The sequence below is a fragment of the Tetrao urogallus genome (genome assembly GCF_951394365.1).
Source record: "Tetrao urogallus genome assembly, chromosome: 2".
NCBI classification, from domain to species: domain Eukaryota; kingdom Metazoa; phylum Chordata; class Aves; order Galliformes; family Phasianidae; genus Tetrao; species Tetrao urogallus.
Window position 1 is genome coordinate 74,268,569 of NC_136814.1, and position 23,655 is coordinate 74,292,223.

The 23,655-nt window shown below is 38.6% G+C and overlaps 2 protein-coding genes across 2 annotated transcripts in view; one reads left to right on the top strand and one right to left on the bottom strand.

Moving 5' to 3' along the window:
* Nucleotides 1-1,911: 1,911 nt before the first annotated feature.
* CASP8AP2 (caspase 8 associated protein 2) lies at nucleotides 1,912-19,161 on the bottom strand (the record flags this gene model as incomplete). The annotated part of the gene is made up of 9 exons (XM_079532710.1): nucleotides 1,912-1,968; nucleotides 2,547-2,646; nucleotides 4,532-7,481; nucleotides 9,914-12,447; nucleotides 14,188-14,303; nucleotides 15,512-15,586; nucleotides 16,694-16,794; nucleotides 17,776-17,856; nucleotides 19,113-19,161. The coding sequence occupies 9 exons, from the start codon at nucleotides 19,159-19,161 to the stop codon at nucleotides 1,912-1,914; spliced, it is 6,063 nt and encodes a 2,020-aa protein (XP_079388836.1).
* A 1,589-nt stretch (nucleotides 19,162-20,750) lies between these two features.
* Nucleotides 20,751-23,655, top strand: part of MDN1 (midasin AAA ATPase 1) — a gene marked incomplete at both ends in the record, with an annotated part of 93,034 nt that continues 90,129 nt past the window's right edge. Inside the window, one exon of the mRNA XM_079550177.1 lies at nucleotides 20,751-20,849. Coding sequence (XP_079406303.1) covers nucleotides 20,751-20,849 — 99 coding nt within the window. The remainder of the gene's footprint in view (nucleotides 20,850-23,655) is intronic.

Genomic DNA, 23,655 nt, shown 5'->3' on the forward strand with positions numbered 1-23,655 from the left:
TGGAAGACTGCCAGAACTGACATTACAACCTACACAAGTAATTCCTTCTAGGAGCTCCCAGAACACTGCCTAAAATCAGAACTATCCACTGCTCGGCAGCATGACAATCAGTTCCATAGGTCACTTTTGCAATATTCCAGAGGTATCAGTGGCAACCCCACTGATGAATCATCTGATGGTTGAACAGAGTGAAAAGTCTGTCCTGCTAGTTTACTACGTCTCAGGAAGTGAGCCAAAAACCATTATCCTGAGATTCAAGAAGCGTTCATTGAATTCTATAAGAAAGCAATTTAATCCAAGTTCAGAGGCGGTGCGTGTCAGTGGGGCTCTTAAATGAAGTCGAGCTCATCTCAGCAGATGTTCCAACTAAATGAAGCCTACGGCAATTCTGATCTTCAATAGCAACGAGAACCTCAAACTCCGACGTACTGATAATACAAGCCTGACCTCGGCAACTCGCAGGAATGCTTCTTACAGGGAGGAAGGAAAGCTTTTTAGAAACTTGGGATAAAGCAGCAGTGTATATATAGATACGTACAAAAATAGCTACATGCTTCCAGTATGTACTAGTAAAACCAGAGGCAGTTATCAGAATCCTTTCAGATGAAACGCCATGAATTTCTGATGTACTAAACAACTTGTAACGACACACACACTGCTGTCAAAACATACTAAACTGACAAGCTTTTGAGATCGCTTGGATTCAAAATAAAAAAGTTTTTCTCCTGGTTAATTAGTATAAAGTAACATTTTGTAAAACTGCAAAGGTCTGTTTCTAAATTAATTTTTTTAAAAATGCTTTTTTTTTTATTTTTTATTTTTTGAAACTAAATGGAGTGCTCATTCTGCAGAAGGCCTATTGACCTACATTAGCTTAATTTAAACTAACTTAAGAATCTTTCCAAGATGTGGTTTGGAGAAGATAAATTTCTTTATGTTTTTCTTGAAAGAAAAAGAAAATTCAGCTATACAAACTCAGCACGAACTCATTTTAAATGTCAGCAGATCTGCAAGATGTTTTAAACTACACAGTCGTTCTTGTTAAACGAATACTTGTCACCATTTCACAATTCAGATGAAACAGAAAAACCGGTCACCAACTTAATGGCTGGCTCCACTGCGTCACAGCAGTTGGGACTCATTTTATTTGACTTAAAAAATCTAAAGGTTAGGGAGTCTAGTCGAGGCCAACTGTCTAGACCTCCCCCATTATCAGTGGAGACAGATGGATATCCTCTAATAAATCAATTCACCTTTTTCAGTTGGACATCAAGTGGCTTAGAGAGCACGTTTAAAGATGAAGACAAATCCTATACTCGGCCAAATTTCCTCTCCTTGAAACACGCCAATGAGCATCTGACAAAACAGTGAAAAACAACCTATTTCTTCCCATCAGAATTCAATTACTGATAAACAGCTTCTGGAATTATTGTAATCATTACGTTGGCTTGTCCTAAAAGAAAAAAGCCTAACTTCTTAAAGTACCAGTTTTCACATTTCAACATAACCAAGACAGAATGTTTATCATTTTCCAGCATTACCTAACTCGACTCCAAAGAACTCTTGTTTTAAAATCACAGTTTGACATCACCGTACAGAGTACTTCTGCCAAGACAAGCAGAAGTACTTGACTGCATTCTTCTCCTTACTTATAGAATGCATATAACCAACATGAGATGTCACTCCCTTGAAATGATACTACACCATTTGTACACACACATTCCTTCCCAGCCAGACTCCTCTGTATTATTCTGTTGCTCTGGCAAAACATTTCAGAGCACAGCAGATTTATCAGACTTAGTATGCTGACTTGGATACCTCCTCCTACGTATAACACACAAACACAGTGATTGCAGTCCATCACTGCTGGTACAGTTAAATCCTGTAGCCACAAAGCAGCATGGTGGTAAGTTACTTGCACTTGGATTTCTTGAATAGCTTCATAAGCTGTTTGAATCTTTCTGAAACCTAGAGGAAAACAAAAAAGGCATGTTATGGAATTCCATACAAACAGACTGATCTGCCCCCGAAGTTCTCTTTCTTTGTTTAAAAAATAAGACTATTTTGTGCTTTTTTGTTTCCATTAGATTTTAAAGGGAGAATTTTAAGAAAACCACTGTGTTAATTGGATTTGTACTCCAAGGAACTCTTCCTACACCTTTGATTATGAAACTGCCTCCAGGTTCACCAAAGAAGAGCTACAACCCACTATTTGTTGAACACTGGCTTCATTCCCATGAGAAGGGAAAGAACAAAGACTTCAAATCAGTTATGACTGAAATTTGCTCTGAATGCAGCAGTTTTAAGGTAGCAATCAAAAAGGTGCTGATGAATTCCAGGACCATAATAATCTTCTAACATATACTTTTAAAAAGCAACAACTGGGAGAATCTAGGATTCTTTTTTCAAGAACTCCCCAATAATAGACATGAGTTAAAAAAAGCACTCTCTTAATTAGCAGAAGATCTCTCTAGGTTCTTAGTTCAATGGCAATCATAGAAGTACTGATGTAGTTATTCTCAATTATCAGAATGGTTATTACCTACCTGATTTGGGCTTTTGTTCAGCCTGGTGGCTAAAGAAACAAAGGTTTTACTTGAAGGTCCTTTTCTCTGACATTCCAGTAAAATCTCTCGGTCGTCATTTCTATAGCAAAAATGGAGTTTTGAAGTTTTAAGGTAGATTTGTGCATATGCCCATATAAAAATATAATTGTATGTATTTCTGTATATATAAGTACTTCCAAACTACAAAACATGAATTCAAATAGGAGCGAGGAACTGTTAAGAGGACTCTCCCCTTTTCTAACATATAATAACAGAATCAGTACAAACAATAGCAAGACTGTATTATCCTGTTAGGAACAGCAGGATGATTATAAGAGTTATAAACCAAAACCAAACCAAACCAAAATCATTATAAAAATTTTCGTGCTTCTGAAGCAGAAACTTAAACTTCAATTGAAAGCATCTCTTAAGTTCCAAAGGGATCAGTATTTTGAGGCAGATTTTCCTCAGTTCACATGTCTAGGCAGCAAATTTTACCAAAGGCCCACTGAAGTTCAGAGATTAAATAGAGATGTATCTCACTTCCATAAGTAGCCTAATGTAACAAACACACTCAGAGCCTATCTACAGTTCAAATGAGGAAAAGAAAGGACCTGGAGACTATTAATAAACATGTCACTGATTTGCTGTTTCTTCTGTTAATTTGTTTAGATAATTGAAAAGTGTATACAGACGCTTCCACTACATCACGGTCACAATGAATCTTTGATTACAATAATTCAATAAGCTACATTTAATTTCTTTCATTCTACAGAATGAAAACCCAATATAATAATTCTTTATCTAAATATTTCTTTTTCTTTATTTAATTTTTTTTTTTTTTTTTTTTTTAGGCATTGTTTGATGGACAAAGACTGAGACAGAAAAACCCTGTTCATATCCATAAGGAAAACCTTTCACAATATTATCCTATTTCATTGTTTTGCATGTTAAAAAAAAAAAAAAAAGTCCAAATAGCTTTCATAGTCTTTTTCTTTTTCCCAGAAGGAGTTTGTTTTTTTTTTTTAAATCCTACATAAAAACCTCTTTTGTATCCAAACTTTAGTTTAGAAAACTATGTATATGAATGTTTTAAGAGCCTCCACACAAAGCACAGATTTTATGAAGCTGCAGCAAGAACATAAAAATCTGCTAAACATAGCTTCTCAAAGATTTATTTTATGTTCCCACACAATAACATTGCACATATCTCCACCTTACACAGCCACCTCATTTGTCACGCACATGCCATTAACTGGGTGGTAACTAGCACACACAGCATGCGTTTCCAAACAGTACGTGGGCTGAACAATTGACTGGTACATTTCTGCAGATGGAGGAGTACAGACTCCCCAGCAGAACAGTTTGCTCTCATGCCTTTGGTAGGGGAGAAATTCTTCTCCTTTCTCCTTTCTCCAGTTACCAATGCTTCCAGGCCTTGTAGGAACATCAAAGACTTCCATTCTTGCAGAGGGTGGGTGCAATTTTTGGATCAGCAAGGAAATGGGCAGGGGAACCAAAAATTGCAGTGAATAAAGTAGGCCTTGCTACATCTACATATAAGCTTTAAATACAAAAGCAAAAAAATACCATGGCCACAAAAATATAGGTAAGTGAAAGAATTAGTTACAATATATGGAAGCATTACTCTTTATGGCAAATCTGATTTAACCTACCCAAAAAAATAATGAAAAGCTGTTCTCTTCCAAAGGCTGCTAACGGAATTACTGGAAATAAGCTCATTTCTGAAATTTGCTTTCTGCTGGACAATTCCTAAGAAAAAGAATAAAATAGACTTTTGTACCTTTCAGTGGTACTGTACAAAGCCATTTGGCACAGACAGAAGGAAGCTCCCAAACTGCTATGAAGTATGCACGTAGTACTATGCTATACCACCTAAAAATTCTTTTCCCCACTTTCCAGTGTATCACCTAGATAAAATACAAAGCAAGTAAAAGGGAACAGATGAAATCAGAAATTATTACCTCGTCCAGGAAACTACTACTTCTCCTTTCTTTTTAATGATGTTTTTGGCATACAGACCAGGTGATGATGCCCCCGAGGACAAAGGAGAAGAGTCTTTGTTTTGTTGCAACTCATTATTCTTGCTGTGACATTGTTTCTGTCCTGAATTTATCCCTTCAGATTTTACATCACTTCCATTGCTGCCTTCATCCGCTGATTCAGTTTCTTTTCGTTGCCTTTTTAAGTTGGAATTCTCTTCGACAGTCTCCTTTTTCCGTTTTTTACTAGTTTTGTCATCTATGCTTATTTGACAACCTCCATCAGCATCCAAAGCAGATTTTTCTTCAAGATTACATTCACCTGCTATGATCTCATTGGAAAGGTCTTCTGTTGAGTCTATGAATGCATCGGAGCACTCTTCCAATTCTTTTTTATTCCCGATTTCTGAGTTTCCTGTAGAAACTTGCTGACTCTTCTTATTTGCAGCAGATTCCACTGCAAAATACGAAGTTTTTTTAACACTTTCATTTGTTAAGTCTGACACTACACTGCAACCAACAGAAAAAGAAGCTTGGGATCCAGCACTTGTTCCATCTGTGTTTTCAGATACTTCCAATTTGTGTGTCTGAGGTTGCTCAGAGCCTTCACTTGGGCTTTCAGTGTCACAGCTATCTACATTTGAAGGCTTTCTATGAGGTCCAAGCAAGGGGATAGTTTCTTCCTTTCCAGCACTACTTTGAGACTCCTTCAGAGGATGAGGTAAGGCAGGATTCTGCTCTTTTCTAATGCTGACATAAGGTAACTGATCAGACTTAAGCGGATCGGGTTTGACAGCTTCCTGCAAAGTAGCTGCTATAGTGCTCTGCCTGCACCTTCCTTTTTCACCATTTCTCATTTCTTCTTTTTCATTCTTGGTTGAAGATGCCCATGTCTCCTTCACTAAAGCAATCTGATCAGATGCTGGGGTGATAGTTGGCACTGCACGCCTGATCTTTACAATGAAATGATCATTGGATTTCTCCATGATTACTGCTTGCATTGGCAGGCTGGAGCGACACTGAAAACCAGGAATAACAGGACGACTCATCCACGATGAAGAACAACTTGATCTACTGCTAGAGTTATCAGATTCTAAAGCCAAATGAATGTCTTGTTCAGTGGCATCTTCCCCTTCAAGAAGAGCATCCTCACTGTAATGTGCACTAAGGACACACTCAGGAGTTGAGCCAGAATTATTCTCAGATTTTAAGAAGCTGAGGTGAGCATCTGATTTCAAAGGTGATGGAATAGTTAAGGAAACAGCCAAATCTTCAAGAAGGATAGAAGAAACAAATGATTTGCTCTTTTGTAAACTGCATTCATCTTCTCTGCATGAAGTTGCACTTGTAGGAACTTCAAACATACAACTTTCATCTAGTACATCTGGATCAACAGACATTTGAAGCCTAGAAGTTAAAGGTGGAGCTCGTATAGGTGAAACAACAGCCCAGCTAATATCCTCTACGGATCGAGATTCTACATGAACCTCCTTCGGAGCAATTCTTTGCACTAATTCAGAAGTATTAGTTTTGCATTTATGATTATCTGAAAACTGTTTTTCTGGTGTCCTGAACTCCCAATCATGTCTGTCGATGTTGCCACCACTTTTTTCCAAGAGATCAGAACCTTGCAACAAACTTTTGAAAATTTCACCCATTTGAGCATCACTTACAAGATTAAACGTAAGAGTGGATGCTTGTTGTTCTGTGAGGAGGTCATAACCAAGATCAGACTTGTGAGCATCTCTGAATTGCTGGAATCCTTCTTTATCATGTTTCATGCCTTTCAGTGGAGTGATAGTGCATTGTAAATTATTCTCCTTAGCAGGTTGCACTTTGGTTTGAGAATTCCTTGTGTTATCAATGGAGTTAAGACATTTCGTGAAAGCAGCTTTTGGTGCATCTGTTTTATTTTTCTCATGATGACACTTAGGTTTCTGATAATCCACAGACTGCTTAGAAAGGATAAATTCTTGAGGTTTTTGAGATCTGACTTTCAGAGACTTTTTCCTAGATCTCTGCACATCATTTTTATGACTGATATCGCGGTTTTGTTTTCCTGTTCTTTCAAGCTTCCCTTCCTCACTCTCATTTCCCAACTTTATCACATCACATTGTTTCACTATAATTCTCTTCACCTTCTCAAATAAGTAGTCAAGCTGTTCATCTACAAATTTCCATAACCGTTTTTTCATATCTGATACTTGTTGTTCAAAAAGATGGTCTACTATTGCATTCTTCTTAACTTGCTTGAGTTTGGACTCTATAATATCACATACATTCAATTTTAATGTCTCACCTGATGTAGACATTTTGGAAAAGTTCAAGTGCTTTATTAAAGATGTAAAATTTATGATAGCAGATTCAATAATTCTGTGAAAATGCTGAACTGGGAAGCGTACCTTGAATTTCATATAATTTTTCCTCATCTGCTTTCGTATAGCTCTTAGCATTTGCATGATTTCTTGCACATTTGAAGGTTCAACTATAACTTGAACTATTTTTTCAAGACAAGTAATGCTCACAGTTTTGTTTTTCTTCACTTCCTCTGAAGACCTGAAAGTCTGCTTTTTATGTCTCTCTCTGTTCTGCATACTTCCTTTCAAAGAAACAAATTTTCCATTATCCTCATTGCAATGTACAGTTTTGTTCTTTTGATTTTGTGGACTGCTGGTCAAATTCCGTGTTTCAGAAGAAGTTTTTGGTCTCGTCTTTTTTGGATTTTCAGAATGTCCTTCTGATTTAGATTTTTCCTCATCTTCATCACTACTTATGATTTCTCCTTCTTCTATTTCATCTGAAGAGATACTCAGCCGGGACTCGATCTCTAAGCGTGCATCAGATAGGCTAAGAGGCTTTTGATTCTCTTTATTTACCTCCTTTGACAAATTCTTTGAGGGACAGATGACAACTGTACCTTCAGGAATTAAATCTATAAAAAGAAAACAGTTTGATAATAATTATAAAGAATATAATTATAAACAGAATTTTTAGAAAAACAAGGAGAATTCTATTCTTCAAGGTGACTGTTCAGGATTGTTTTAAACTGCTGATGACAATTCAGGAAATTTGAGCTATGGAAAGTCTGGGCAGTTCTCATTCAGCAGAATGGGATTTTTCTGATCTTCAAAGGGCCAATAAGGACTCAGTGTTTCACCAAAGATGCATGATCTTTCCTACAAACATATCCATCGAAAAGAGAAAAATCTCCAAGTTTCCATTAGCTTTGAACTTTTCCACTTACTTTAGCAACTTTTTTGAACACTGCACAAGCTGAATTTTAACTCTGATATCATTACGGATTGAGATTTACATTTAAAATTTGATTTCCTTTTAATAATGTTACTATGAAAACAAAAGGAGCAATATAAATGCCCTGCTGATGTCTGCATTCACCTAACTTTTCCTCTACAGACAAGGAGCTACTTCAACTCTTCAATTCCATCAATACACTAAGTTACTGAACAAAGAGAGGCCCATTATACTATATATACTACTAAATGCATCAATTGTTGATGCATTTAAGATTACCAGGACCATAAAGAAATACAATGGGATAAAAAGGTTTTTCTATTTTTCTTTTTTTAAAGGGATGTTGAGAAAAACCTCAATTTCAGGTTCCTGACTGATAAAAATAGGGAGTATATGAAAGGAAAGGCTCTTTCACAAGTTCATTAAATGTTTTATATTTTTTATAGATTCAATAATTTAATAATTACTTAAAATTCAAAACAAACACTATTTAGTTAAGGAAAATAAGTAATTACAATTAGCTACAAAGCAAGCTAATTTCCTGTATATATAAAAATCCACTCAAACGCGTTTGTATCGATTAATGAGATTCGCAGTTAATTACAGGCTTGCTGGACACTAGTTAATAAAACTCTTACATTCAATCTCACATAGATTAGACTGCTTAGTGACCTCTAACAAACTCTTCATCTGGTATATGACTGTACCTGAATTCCATCTCATTATAAAATAAACTTCAAATTAATGTTTTCAAGCAGTATTTGAAAATGTTTACGCAGGCTGTACTGGAAAACAATATTTCTTTACTACCTCCATTTCAGTTTTACAAGGATCAATGTATTCTCAAACTAACCAAGTTGTAGGTATTTTGACAAACTAGAAGTACAAAACAAAAGCAGTCAAAATACACTATTAATGTACGTCCTGCAGAATAGCAGAGATGGGAGTATTGAATTTCAAGGCTAAGAAAAGCCACAATCTCCCATCAATTTAACACATGTAAATCATTAGACAGGTGTGTCACTAGTTAGATCACAAAGACAACGAGGCATTTAACTGCAGAGGTGAAAGTCATTGCTTCGTAATACAGACGTAAGCTCTGGACAGGAATGATTCTTATAGTTAAACCAGAGAAAAACACTTATTTCATGTTAATCTACTCTGCCCCCTGTACCTCCTGGCAGTTCAAAGAATATAAACCACTGTAGGAATAAAACATAGATCACTAAAGGAATCCACATGTGAAAGAGTAGCTTTCTCAAACACGGGAGACAAAATCTGAGAGCAAACCACGTTAAGATATGCAAAACAAACTCCAAGCCAAACAAACGCTATGACTTAAAACACACAAAACAGAACTTCACTGCTACTCTCCCATTCCTCTTCTACAAAGTCAAAACTTCCAAGAAAAACTATTAGCTGCAGGAGGACATTACGAGAAGTTTTAAAAATTAGCCAAGAAAAATATTTAAACTTTGTATTGCCTATTTTCTCTTCGAGCTCTGTCACTGTATTTTATCTTCCTGATATCGTGTTTAGGAATCAGCTTACTATTATTGGTATGTTCTCGTGTTCTATGATGCGTTCTATTTTTTTTCCATTAACTGACTCACAATGGTAAAACACACCTAAAAATTCACAGTGAAATTTATCCAAGACACTTTTCTTGGCTGACACTCCTAAAAACTGAGTCTTAGGTACCCTCCTCAGTGTTCAGAGAAGAAATAAATGCATGAAAAAAATAGGATCCTAACTTACTCCTGCCTCTAAAATTCCAGAAAGATCTAATATACATAGCCAGAAGTAACAATAGGTAAGAGACATACATATATACACACACATTTTAGACATTTGCATATTAACTCTTATTTCTATTATTTAGTTTTAAGTAGTGACTAACTCCAATTTTGCTTGCACCGTAGTTCAATCAGTACAATCTTGACGTTAGCAATGAACAGTTCTGTGATAAACAAGAAGACTGTTGTGATTTACATAGCTAAAGAAGAAACAACCTGTATTTTTGAGAAAGCAGTTAAAAGAAAGTAATTTCTGCTTTCCATGAATGCATCTTCTAAGTCTCTATTTCTAAAACAAATTAGAACATATGAATACCTTTGTTATAACTCTTCACGAGACCTTTGCAGGGACTTTCCATCTTAAGTGCTTTTGCCAAAGGGCGTATTGGACTGTTCAGTGGGCTGATAGCCTTTGGAATATGCCTCAAGTGATTGAGATCAATGCTCAGTATTGAACTGTCATCATCAACAGGTACTGGGTTAGGTTCTCTCTCTTTAGTTCCAGGATACATTTCACTGCTTATAGATGAAGATGCAGTTGTACCAATATCAGTTAAGTCCGGCTCCATATCACATGCATTCTGGTCAACCAATGGTACATCTATATTGTTTAATACAGTTTTGTCAGGTGACCGAGACGCATTCATACTAATTCCACAGACTTCTTTTTCCTCAACAGGATGCTCAAGATTTTCTACAGTCAAATGATCACTGTCTTTCACTACATCCACTGAAGATTCTTGTTTTGTTTCATTAGTATCACCTGCAGCAACACATGATTCCAAGTCACCAGAACTTTTGGCTTCCAGGTTACATAAGACAAGGTTTTGAGAGTCCTGGTGGTCTGAAGAGTTTTTTGTGTCAGCAGTTAGCCATATTTCATTTTCCTCTTCCTTCTCCACTGCTGACTCAGGAAGCGTTCCCATACTTTCACTGTGCATTTTAGATTGTCCCATTTCTGCTGCTAGCACATTATCATTGTGCATCACATGTACTGTCATAGGCAAGTTTTCATATTGTGCCATGCTTCCTGCCACCTCCTGAGAGGAAGCTTCAGGGTGATTCAGATCTGTTACAGACATTGCTGAGGCTTCTAATTCAATTGGATCACAAGCCTCTGCTGCTGATGATGATGACAAAGTTTCAGTTGGCATCTCATCAGGAATCAGTACCTTTGCTGTTCCCAGCAAGGCTTGGGATGGTATGTACCCCACTTCTGGCTCTTGTAAGGTTTTTGAGTTCACTTCACAGGTTGTCACTGCTGACAGTGCTTCAGACTGAGCTGGATCTGCTGCTGCTACTTTCAAGGCTTCACTTTCAGAATTGACAGAAACAGGAAGTGTTGGTTCCACACTGATTTTAGTTGCAACATCTGGAACTTGTAGCGTTAAATTCATTTGCACTGCAGCACAACAGTTAACAGGGTGGGCAGAATCTACCACATCTGCATGCAGAGTAAACTCTGTAGTTCCCTCATCCGTAGCCATTTGGGAAGGTGTTTTAAGTCCATCAGCTGGCAAAAGACACTGCTTTTTTGCAGGAGAAAGAGTTAAATTCAGCTTTTCCATAAAGCTGAGTTTCAAGTCTTTGCTTTTCATCACAGAGTGATTTTTAGTTTGGGGAAATTTATGGTCTTTTAAACTATCTGTAACTCTTGCTGTTTCTTCTGACTTACAGGACTTGTTTCTCTCACTTTTTATATCTGTCTCTCTCTTAGGTTTTTTTGAAGGTTGGTGAGAAACCTCTTTTGTAGCTTTTCTTTCACTTCTAGAATGTCTATTTTCATCTTGATTTTCTCTTTCCCTTTTCCTTTTTTCTTCAGTTCTGTGCTTCTCTGATTTGGAATGTGCTGTTTCCCACTCATACCTACTACTGTTTTCCTTAAAGCGTGCATATTTATGCTCTCTGCTGCTGGAATTAGAAGGTGAAGACCTTCCTTCTCGAGAACTATGATCATTTGCTCCTCTGTCTCTCTTGCAGTTGATGTCTCTTCCTGTTCTGGACTCTTCCACACGGCATTTACGTGACTCATGAAGAGTCTTTGAATGTTCATTCTTTGAATATGGACTATTCCCTCTACCAGACCTCCTTGATTGCTCCTGTAGTTTATCATTTGGTTTAATTTTTTGGCTAGGGTTCTTTTCATCTTTATCATGCATTTTAATGTCTTTCTTCATTACGTTCAGTGATCTCTCACCTGCATACAATTCTCCTCTTGCTTGACATCTGTCTTTATCAGTAGTTTGTTTATCCCAGGAAGAAACACTCTTTTCTACTTTTCTTTCTGTGGATGGGCTGCATTTGACTTTTATGCTCTGATTTTTTTGCTGCAACTCATTTTTACTAGTCTTTTCTGAGTGGGCTTTCAGCTTCTGATGAGGATCTGAATTCCCTTCTTCACTACTGGTATTATTACAAATACCACTGTTACCAGTACTTTGATGTACTTCTCTTTTGTATTTGCTGACATTTCCCCTACTGTGCTGTTCATCACTTTTTGTTTCTTTTTTTTCCTTTTTGTTATCCTTGTTGGAATTATGGTCATGGTTTGATGGACATATATGATTACTGTCACCACAGAGCTCTTCAGGAGGGTAGCGCAGTATATATGGAGTGTTTCTTTTATCAGAGCTAGACTTCACGTTCTCCACATTGTGAGATGAATAACTGTGGTACATATCCTTTGAAGAGTCATTTTTCATTCTATGATCCATCTTTGTACTGTCACCTAAGTCAGAAGATCTGAATTTGTAATCTTTTGTCTTACACATCTCAGAGCACCTTCCGTTAGTTGATCCAGGAAGATTTGCCCTGGTGAAGCCACTTCGATGACTGGGAAATTCTGATAGCCTATGTATACAGAGAAAACAAATCCTCATGTTAGTTTTGAAATTTATTTAAAAACAACTGAAGTCAAACTATAATGAATCCACCTCTTTCTACAAACTTGTCAACCTTTCTTCCAGCTTCAAGTTGAAGAAAACATATGAAGTTATTAGACTTCTACTTTATCCCTAGCACACAGTAAAATAATATATTTTGTATACATATTTTCCAAACTAAATTAACGTAAAGAAAAAGCAAGATCTGTGGAAAAATACCATATTTGTTCTGAAATAATGCTTCAGTAATTTAAAGTAGTATTTCATTGTCCAGCAAGAAAGCCTTCTGTTAGGACTTTTTTTGTTCTTTTAAATCCACATACGCGCTGTTCACAATATTCATGATAAAAAAATGCAATTCAACAGTTTACTGCTGCATAAAATGACAGCCAAAATAATAGTGACTTGTGCTTACTCCACTCAATAAGCAAACAAGTTTCTGAAGTTGGAACTTCATGCAAGCTGTAGAAAACTAATAAATGACAATAATTGAGCCTCATCAAGGCCAGGTATTACTGTTCCAAGGTCATCATAATAAAAAGAAAAGAAATTAAGAAGTGAAATAGAAAAAGGCACATGCAGTCTGTATATATAATCTGAACTCCTACTCATTACTCAAAGTACTCATAAAAGCTACCTCACCATCAAAAAAAAAAAAACAAACAACATTTCTGTTATATTCAACAAAGCACTTCATCACAATTATATAATTAAAGACGACGTCAACTTTCTTTAATACCCTCCACTATCTCATAAGAACGATTGTGTCTAATCCGTGTGGAAATAAAGAGAAGTCATAACAAAAAATGATAGCAGCAACCTCCAAATACATGGCCTCTGTTTTCAGTTAAGGATCACAGAACCACAGTGATGAAGTAGTTACTATACACAGGCATTCTGTTTTGGCCTGAAATTATATCTTGATTCCAGTGCCCAATTGTAAGCAATCAGTTCTTCAGCTTCAAAACAATTGGATTGGTTTTGCTTTTTGAAACTACACATTGCTCTTGGAACAAAACAGTAAATTTAAATATGTAACAACCAGTATTCTGCAATGACTATATTACAAGAATATGCAATTGTGCGATGAGAACTGAGCTTCAGAGAGAATTGCAGTTGTAATCCAAAACCCATTCCTACATTTCTGTTTAATTTTATATTTTACTAACAAGATTTTGCCATTACATCTGGATTCACGTGTGGCGAATGTCAGTATCCAAGCATCTTTCTTGTGTTAAGTCTAGTAGAAATTACCGAAAACCTTCTAACTACTATCTTTCACCACTGGAGAGAATATTTTCACATATATTCTCCTTATTTACATCCATTTACTACTTGAAAAATTTCATGGAATTCATCTGCCTGTGACTGTAAAAATACAGTAGTTTCAAAGCTGAAAAATACAAAATACCTGCAATGAAACATGCTAGGCGGTTAGAAAACCCAACTGGAATGGGTGACTAAACAAAACAAAACAGGAAAAGTGGTCACCCTTTGTATTTTGTTCTCTATATTACAAATCAAAGAGTTCATCCAGCAAAAAAAAAAAAAACAACAAAAAACAACCAAACAAACAAACAAAAAAAACCCACACATAAACTACCAAATTATTTTCTTTGTAATTACTTCACTTGAAATACATAAAAGGTTTATAACAAGTACATGATCAGACAACAAACACACTTGAAGTTCCACTGTCTAGCTGTACCTTTGATGGAGATTACTGATTTCTTCATCCTTACGGTTAATTTCCACTCTTGCTGTTTTGATAAGTGCTGAAATATTTTTTTTAAGAGCTTGGTTTTCATTCTGTAGAATGATATTCTATTTTTAAATAGCAAAAGGAGTAGGGAAAAAGGAGAAGATGAGAGTTAGCCTGGGAAACCAAACATGTAACAAAGCATACCACAAGACAACTGTTAAAAAAAAAAGTCCTGTCTTATGTGTAAATTGATGGCAGAACACATGAAAAAATGTTTTGGAGAAGTCAGAATTGCTGAGACCCACATAAGAGTGTTATTATTATTATTAACTGTTAAGAAACTGAAACGACAACAAAATATCACTCACATTTCTGCCTATGTGCTTGGTAATTACTTGCAGTGTTGTAAGCACACAAATTATTAAAACTGAAATATGAAAAAAAAAAAACAAAAAAACCCAACCCAAAAGCAAAAACCAAAAAACCAAACAAGCAAATGAGAAACATAAAGCTAGAAGACTACAATCCTCTTTTTTGCTTCATTCTTTCACTCTACTAGTTGCTTTCACAGTCACATTCAAATGTGGCATTAAGCTCTTTCAGATAAAGAATATATCTAATACAATTTTGAGCACCCTAACATTCTAGTATTTTTACATGGAGCGTTCTAGAATCCTATTTGACAATTCTAGAGACAGATTCTTTTAATAACTGCTCTCAGCAAGGCCCGCTCAGAAGAACAGACAAATTTTGTAGAAAACAATTCAAAAGTATCACAGCAGGAATTGTTTACCCTTTAAAGCTTAGAATCTTTTCAACTTATCTGTAACACACAGTAGAGCAAGATGCAGAATTGCCTAAGATAATCTAATTATATGGGATGGCACAGCGCACATGCTAGCTCAATGTGAAGAGTAGTTCAGCCTTATCAAAACGGCATTTGCTTGATACAGCTATCTTCTTCCAGTTCTGACAGCTTGTGTACTTTGCAACCTCCCTACTGCATTACAGGTAGATTTCAATAAACCAAAGAATTTTTCTTTTTTTTTTTTTTTTTAATTTGTTTGACATGCTTATTTTTTAATCAGAGATAGAAGACAGCATTTTTAAGAATTCAAGTGTTACAATACACATCACCGTAAAACAAGCGAAATTACCTGTTGATTTGGCCCTAATCACTGTCTTAGAGTTTACAGATGTGCACTACAGATCACCAATTTAATTGTTATTAGATAAAAGTTATGGAAAGAATATGAAATTAACTCTCTCAAGGCAACGTTCAGTTTGCTTTACATAAATCTTGACAATGCTGCCCTTGGATCTACTGTACCTGTGCCTGTATTTCCTTCAATTTCTTCATCAGCTCTTTAATTTGCTGTTGACATTTTCCATACTCTGCCTGCAACTGTCAAAGAGAAGTCACAGTACAGAAGTGAACATAATTACAAAAAAAGTTACTCTTCTAGATTATTAGTTTGTTAACACCACAATTTATATTTCAAAGCTCTGTTTTTCCAAAACTACAACTCTAATGCCAGTATTAAAACAAAAAAGCTTCAGTACACTCCAAAGGCATAAAATTCACAGACATTCACGTAAGAGGAAATCTGTGTGTGCTTGCCCAATTGTCACATGCCAGACTGTAATAGGAAGCCATACAATTGTGAAAGTAAAGACAAAACTGTGTAAAGCGAGCAGTTCGCAAAAGCCTTACAGGCAGAAACTTTATGAGATTTTACACAATACAAAATAGTCAAGGAAAGTCGTAATCATGATAGAAAATTATCTAAAAATCAAACTTCGACTGAAAGAAATAGACTGCAAAAAAACCTGCTCTTGTTGAGATCACAAAATTAAATACACACGTAGTATGAGATTTTCTTTAAAACTGGACGCCTACTTCCTTATTTGTTGTTTTTGACAATGAATTGGTTTCAAACTTATGACATTTTCATTATTTAGTGGACTACTGGGCGTTTTGTTCCTGCTTCTTCTCCAATGTATTTTATCTGTGGATGTCTTTACTCTGAATATTAAGTTTATATTTAGACTGCACATATACTTATAAACTTGCATATATGATGTTACATGAGTATGTCTTCTGATTTGCTACAAGCAGTTACCTACTGCATAGTTGTTCTTAGACTCAAGGACACATGACATCAATTCACACCCTATCTACATTAGCTATGTAAAACTTCTTACAGGAAATGTCAAGTCCATCCTTGCACAGAGAGTTGAACAGGTACTTAACCAGAAACAAATATTTCCTCTACTGATACAATTGCGTGCAAAAGGATGCTAAGTGAGAACAGCCTATGCCATAGAGAGCGAAAGATTTACTGATTCTGATAAACCTGTTGACTAACAGCTTATAAACAAACACAACTTTTCATTCCTTTATTTAAAAGCAGTTTTCCTATCTTCCCAATAATGTGAGCACACTAGCAAACATTTATTGCAATATTTAAAAAAAAAAAAACAAATTATTTTTTGTTACATTAATTCACACCTCATTGTAAGATGCTTCCTTTGCAGTTCCTTCTTCAATTAATATCTCATCAAATAAGTTTAAACTGTTGCCAGCTGGTGTTGAATTTGGAGCAGAGTTGTCTGTAAAAAGAAAAACATATATCACAAAGAAAAAAAACAAGTTCTATGTAGACTGCGTTGTATCACAGCGAAGAAAATGACCTTATCTGAAGAAATCCCCACTTTGGACTTCAACTTTTGTGCTAGTTTTTATTGGAAATACATCATCCAATTTACATCAATATAAAAGAGAACAAAGAAATCTAAAGTTCAACTTAAAAACATTGTGTTAGAAAATTTATAGATTAAGAGAACTTCTAAGAATAAAATACAAAATGGAAAGAGAGAAAAAGATGTACGAATGTTTTACACCTGTAGGATGCAGTACAGTGCTTCCATAAACATTCAATGCACTCACAGATGTAAGGATAATAGAGAAACACTTGTTTAAATACTAGAAACTGCATTTCATTAAACTGCCTTATAAAAATCCAAAAAAAGGAACATATTGAAATTTTGTTTCTTTCTTACCTTAAAAGAAGTTAAAAGAGGAAAATAACTTACATTAGCATGTGAAATTACTCTGAACATTAAAGATTAAAAGGACCTACAGAATGCAATGTATCACACAAAGTATGTTTTGCAGCTCTCACTGGTGATTTACTAATCAGTGACTGTTGGTTCTGGTCCTGAAGCTATTTTAGAAACACAAAAGAAAGGTATGTTTTCCAAGACAAAATGTCTAATAGCGAGGCACAGACAGAAGAGCTGAAGTTTCTCTACACCCTTTCATGAGTCTCTTAAAATAACCAGCACTGCATGAAAACTGTACTATAATCAGTTAGGTAAAATACTTCAGAATTCTCAGCTGTATTTACACGTGTATACATTGTACACATGTGTTCAATGTGTATGCCTTGAATTTATGTAAGTAGGTCACTGAAGCACACGTCAGCCCAGCTAAACGTAAATTTAAAGCTAAATGTTGTCTTGCTGGAAACCAGCCTAAAAAGCAACAGACTATAATACTTAAACCCAATTAACAAGATTCATTCAACCTACCAGGAGCTGTCAAGCCACTGTCCAAACCATCATAGATATCCACTGAGCTCTCATCACCTTCCTTAAAGGGGGATGCTTCAGCTAAAGTAAGAAGAAAAAAGAGCAACAAAGTAAACTTTTAAAAACTCCAACTTCTAACCTTCTACATATAGCCATGATCCTAGAACACTGCAGAATAGTAGTAGTAGTTTATATGGAGAAACAGTCTTTAGTCATCTGGGAGCAAATAAAGTTCTGTTATCAATTCCTAAATCTCACAAGGCCTGTCCAAGAAGCAAATTTTATGGCTTTAAGTACAATTTAACATTAACAACTGCCAATGCTGACTTGGTCTGAATTGGAAACAATTTTCTGGAATACACTGAATCCAGAAGTTATACAGATCAGATAAAGATAAAGATTTTGAATCACAAAACTACTACTGTTAAAAGAAATAATTCTCACCAAGTAACAGGAAGCATTTCAACAGTCTGTCATAATTCAGATTTTAATTTTGTCATCTATTCCCATTCTAACTGGTTCTGCAAAATTGTTTTGATCTAGATTTCTCCAGACTCTTCTCATATCTTTTTCCAGTGCCTCTTCATTACTCTCATCTCCTACATGAGAATCTTTCCAGTACTGCAACAAATATTATTACTTTTAAGAAATATAACAATATCCACCAATTTTCTGAGGCTGGAAATCTCACAAATGCATCAGATCAACAAACTGCTCAGCTGGACACAACACTGGAGCACCCTGACTGTTTGCACTAGATCTGAAGTCACAGCATGTGTCCGTAGGAACAAAAAACAGAGGATCAAACTCTCGACTTACCCAAATGCAGAGATGAGGAAGGTTAAATCACATGCTATAAATTAAAGGTGAGAGACCTGCTGCAGACACTTTGGCAACGTATTAGAAACCCAAAATACAAATGCGTAAGTTACGGTGGCAAATGCAATGTTACTGATGTGATCACAGAATGGCCAGGGTTGGAACGGACCTCGAGGATCATAAGTATCAACCCCCCTGTCACATGCAGAGCCACCAGTCTCCATATTTAATACCAGATGAGGCTGCCGGGGCCCTATCCAATCTGGCCTTGAACACCTCCAGGGATGTTGCATCTATAACCTCTCTGGGCAGCCTGTTCCAGCATCTCACCACTCAATGACACGATGTGGCTCACAATGAGACCGTTTCATGCTAAGTAACTACAGCTTACCAGCGTTTGTCCCAACTTACATTATTTCCATTTTGTTTTTATTAAGTACCTTTCAGACCCATGTATTTCTGTAATACTCCATGTGTTATTTCACTGCCAAACAGAACATGGCGCAAACTCATCTTACCAGCACAGCGGGTATCAAACAGTCCCAGTCCATCCTCATCTGCTGCCATGATACAAACTCCCTACGGCTTCCCCATCTACGAACAAAAAGAGGAAAGATAATCGATTAACCAACAATTTAAGAACATCATTGCAAAACAGAAGCATACAGAAGAGCAACATTTACATCTCAGATATTTGGTCTTTAACAAAAGACAAAAAGAAACTGTCAAAACTCTTACATCAAGGTTAACAAGCTTAGAACGTGATCAGGAGTGAAAACAAGAAGTTATGCATCCCATAAAGAACCATTCTGACTTTCGGGGTAAGGCCTTCAGCAGTATCTTCATTTTCATACACTGAATAAACACCCCACAAAGAAACTTTGTCATGCGGACGTCCTGCTAACAGGTCTGACCGTATTCCTTCCCCAGCTAGTCATACCACTGCGTAACTCGAATTTCCCTCCTGCCGCCCAACACAAACCAAACCGAGGTGCAGCTCCGTGCCTTCCAGCCGAGCCCCGAAACTCACTCACAGGGCACGGGTACCCCATGGCAGCAGCGCGGCAGGGCAGGCCCCGGCCCTGCCGCCGGGAGCAGCCACAGCCCTTCGGCCTCGCCTAGCCCTACCGCCGCCTCCCGCCCGCCAGGCCGAGCCCCGTCACGGGGCGCACACAGCACTCGGGGCAGGGAGGGCCTCCGGGAGCAGCACACCTCGGGCGGGCTGCGCTAAGGAGCAGCGGAGCAGCTCCAGCTGGCCGAAATCAAGCCGAACGTGAAAGAAGAGAGCGGTACCCCGCGGCACTGAGAGGAGAGAGTAAATGGGAAAGGAAAAGAGAGGAAAAAAAGCCCGCACCCACCAGTGAGCTACAACCCGCGACGACCCACAGGCCGCCGCCGCCGCTGGTCCTACAGGCCGGGCGCCGAGGGGGCGGAGCTTCCAGAGGCGGCAGCCAATGGCAGCGGACGCAGCGCACGTCCGCAGCCGAGACGTCCACAAACCCGATCCCCAACTCTGAGCAGTTGGCGCCAAAGTGAGGAGCGCGAGGCGGCCGCGCCCCGCCCCCTGCGCCGAAGCCCCGCCCACCCACCCAGCTGCGCGCCCCGGTCTGGCCCCGCCCCCGCTTCTGGTGACGCCGCGCGCTGGGTGAGGTGTTGCTTTGCTGAGCTGCTTCCATTCGGAACTCGTCAGCCAGCGCTGAGGCTCGCGGTGGTGCCGTGGGCTGCGTTGCCCCACATCTGAAAGGCCTGAGGGCAGGTCGTGGCTCTGCCTCTTGCAGGTGCCGTCGCAGGGCCTCCTGTGACTGACGGGACAGCTGCCTCAGCGAACAGTGCAGCACAATCAGCGAAGCCCCGTGCACGGGAGCTTCGACCCGGATCCCACAGCACACCGCCTGAGCAGTATGGCAGTTTGGGGACTACGTATCCCAGCATGTAGCGGACGCCAGTTCTTCCGGCAGCTCCCCGCCCGGCGGAGAGCTGCATGCTGGGAGCTGTAGTTTAACGCGCGCGCGGGGCCGACCTGCGGCGTCGCTGCCGGATGACGGCACCGGAAGCGGAAGTTGGGAGCGTGGTGCGCGTCCCTCGCGCGCCCCACGTGTCGCGCGGCGGTGGCCGGAGGTCGGGCGTTCCGCCTTCGCAGCCCCGCCGGCCCTAGCATGGCCGACCTGCGCTTTCACTTGGCTGAGCCGCTGCAGTTGGTGGCGCGCAGGAACGAGAAGAGCGGCGCGGAGCTGAGCAGATTCCTGGGCAAGCAGGTGAGTGGGCGGGGGTCGGAAGGCAGGGACGAGCCATGCCCCCTTCCTAGCCTCATTTCCCCACCGCGCCTCCTTGTCCTCGCTTGGGCTCTTGGCTGAAGCAGCCCTCTGCTACGTAGAGGCTTCTTTATCCCTCTTCTTTTCCCCGCTCCCGTGTCTCCTGTGCTCCTCGTCCGGGCGTGTTCTGCCCAGCAAAGCTTCGGGATTTTCCGTATTCCTCAGTGGGAGGGTGGCAGTGAGGGACAGCAGTCATGAGCCGCGTAGCGACGACGTCCCGTCCCGCAGCTGGGTGTTCTGCTGCCTGTTCACCATAAAGCAGCGTGTGGAGTGGGAATGGGCTGGATTTGCTGCGGCGTGTTTCCCTTACTGCCGCGGTGATGTTGAAGGCACGCACTTTGTTTAGTGGCTTTCACGCTTCAGCTCCACGAGCCGTGAATAGCATGCCTGCTTTTAGCAGCACAGCTTGCCTGTGTCTGTGATACACCTGTGGAGGTGTAACGACAGGATAGCAGCACATCGGGTGCCGTGTTATTGATGCTATTCACACCAGAGTTTCTGGAGACCCTAAGTACACGTTGATTCAAAATCTATGTTTTCTTTTGAGTGTCTAGAAAATCACAGAATCATTAAGGCTGGAAAAGAGCACTAAGATCATCTCCTCCAACCATCAATCCATCACCACACTCACTGTTTCTCAGTGCCAAACCTGTATGGTTCTTGAACATCCCCAGGAGCATTGACTCCCCTATCTCCCTTGGCAGCCTGTGCCGATGTAGCATCACTCTTTCAGAGAAGAATTTTTTCCTAATAACCAGCCTGAACCACCCATGGCATAACTTAAGGCTGTTACCTCTCATCCTATCACTGTTATGTGGGGGAAGAGGCTGACCACCTCATTCCAGCCTCCTTTCAGGTTGTTAGAGTGTGATAAGAGAGTCTGCCCAGTGCCTCCTTCAGACTGAAGAATCCCAGTTTCCTCAGCCTCTTATCATAAGACTTGTGTTCCACTATTCCGGTTGTTCAAGAGTGAAAAGTAACCATATTTTTTCAAGACGTTGTCTTTTTCACTCCAAATTCCTGTCTGCTAGGTGAGAGTCTTCATACTGATAATCAAAGCTCTCTGTTGGTGGAGAGGCCGCAGATAGATGGAGTGGTGAACAGAGAGTAAGTTCTGGGACTGCTAGAGAGTCTGAGCCCCTTTCTTTTCAGAGGTGCACTGAGGGAGGTGTGTGCTTTGATTGTGAAACTCTCACCAGCTAGATCCTATGCAGAGATTCTGGAAGAGCACCTTAATCAGCAATGGCCCATTTTCTTGAAAACTGATTTCATTTTCAAGCTTTGAAGCTACAGATTAAGGAGTATATTATACTTAGTTTACCACTAGACAACCATGGGCTCCAGTTATTTTACCTGATTTTCCTGTCAGTATGTAACATAGGAAACATTTATTCTGGATATCTAGAGCCCTTTGCTATGTCTTCTTGGCCTTTCATTTATTCAGTATTCCACAAAATGTCACTAATGAAACTTGCTCACATCCAAAAAAAAAGCAATTTTTGAGATGTCTGATAAGGTGCTATGTGTGCTGATGGAAGATCTTGCTTTAGTCGGATACAGAAATAAAGCCTTTTATGTAGAATATTAATATACCATTAACTCTGTAAGGGTACAGCAAATTTCTGTGTTGTTAATGAGGAAAATGGGATGAAAATGGGACAAAAAGATCCCTAAAATGGTGTTTGTTTTTAATGACTTTTTATTTCAGAGTAAGCTTATACCTATATGCCACTGTACATTTCTGTACCATCTAGAAAAAAATCAGCTATACAAACTGTCAGAGTTTGCTTCTGTGTGTTTTTGGAAGTCTATTTGAATCCAGTATGTCTTCACGTGTAATATTGCAAGTGCAGACTGTGCAAATGGACATACTTTTGGCTCTCTGTGGTAGTGTAATATCAGTGAAGATGTTCATTATATGTGAAGAATGAAAGAATCCTAGGAAGGGAACAGTGCAAAAATATTCTCATTCCTTTATGTTCTTTACACGCCTCAGAGTTTTAAGCATTGCACAAATAGTGTAAGATAAAATTCAGAAAAAAAAAAACCAACCGTTATGGTTGTTTTCTTTGTTTATTTTATGGAACCATCTGTATCTCATATTCTGTTTTACTATTTTAGCTGTGCATCATTTTGCCATTCTTTTTCCAATTTAAGAGAACTGTATTAATAACAGCTCCAACATTGTATTTATAGTCCTCTAATTTTAGGACTTTATGGCAAGATATGCCTTAGTTCCTTTAGTTTTTAGACTGGTGTAGAAAAATGAGGTGACCTGTGCTGATTTTACCCAGTGCTCAGTTACCATACTCAGAAAAATGTCCTCATAATTAAGGCAGACTACTGTTTCCTAAAATATAGCTTCACCTTTTAGTTTGAAAGTGTAATCTTACAAGATGTATCATTACAAGTAAGGGAAGGTATTTTGCACTTTCTGCCCCGGTGTGGATTCTCATGCTCTGTTTCTAGTTTCGAAGAGCTGTTATTTTTGTGAGACAACATGTTACGATCTATTAAAGAATACATTGGTAGAAAAGTCAGTATGTTCTCACTGGTCTCGGTAGCCTGTGCTGCTGTGTTAAGCATGAAGTGCTGGAGGAGGTGTAGGATAGTTCTGCCTTATTTTGCAGGAAACTGAAGTTACCTTGTTTTCCTTGTGATGCTGCACAACCCTCTTTTCATCTTGAAGCGTATGACTTAGAAGAGTACAAGTTTTCTCCTTATCTTACTGAATTAGGGAGGAATACCT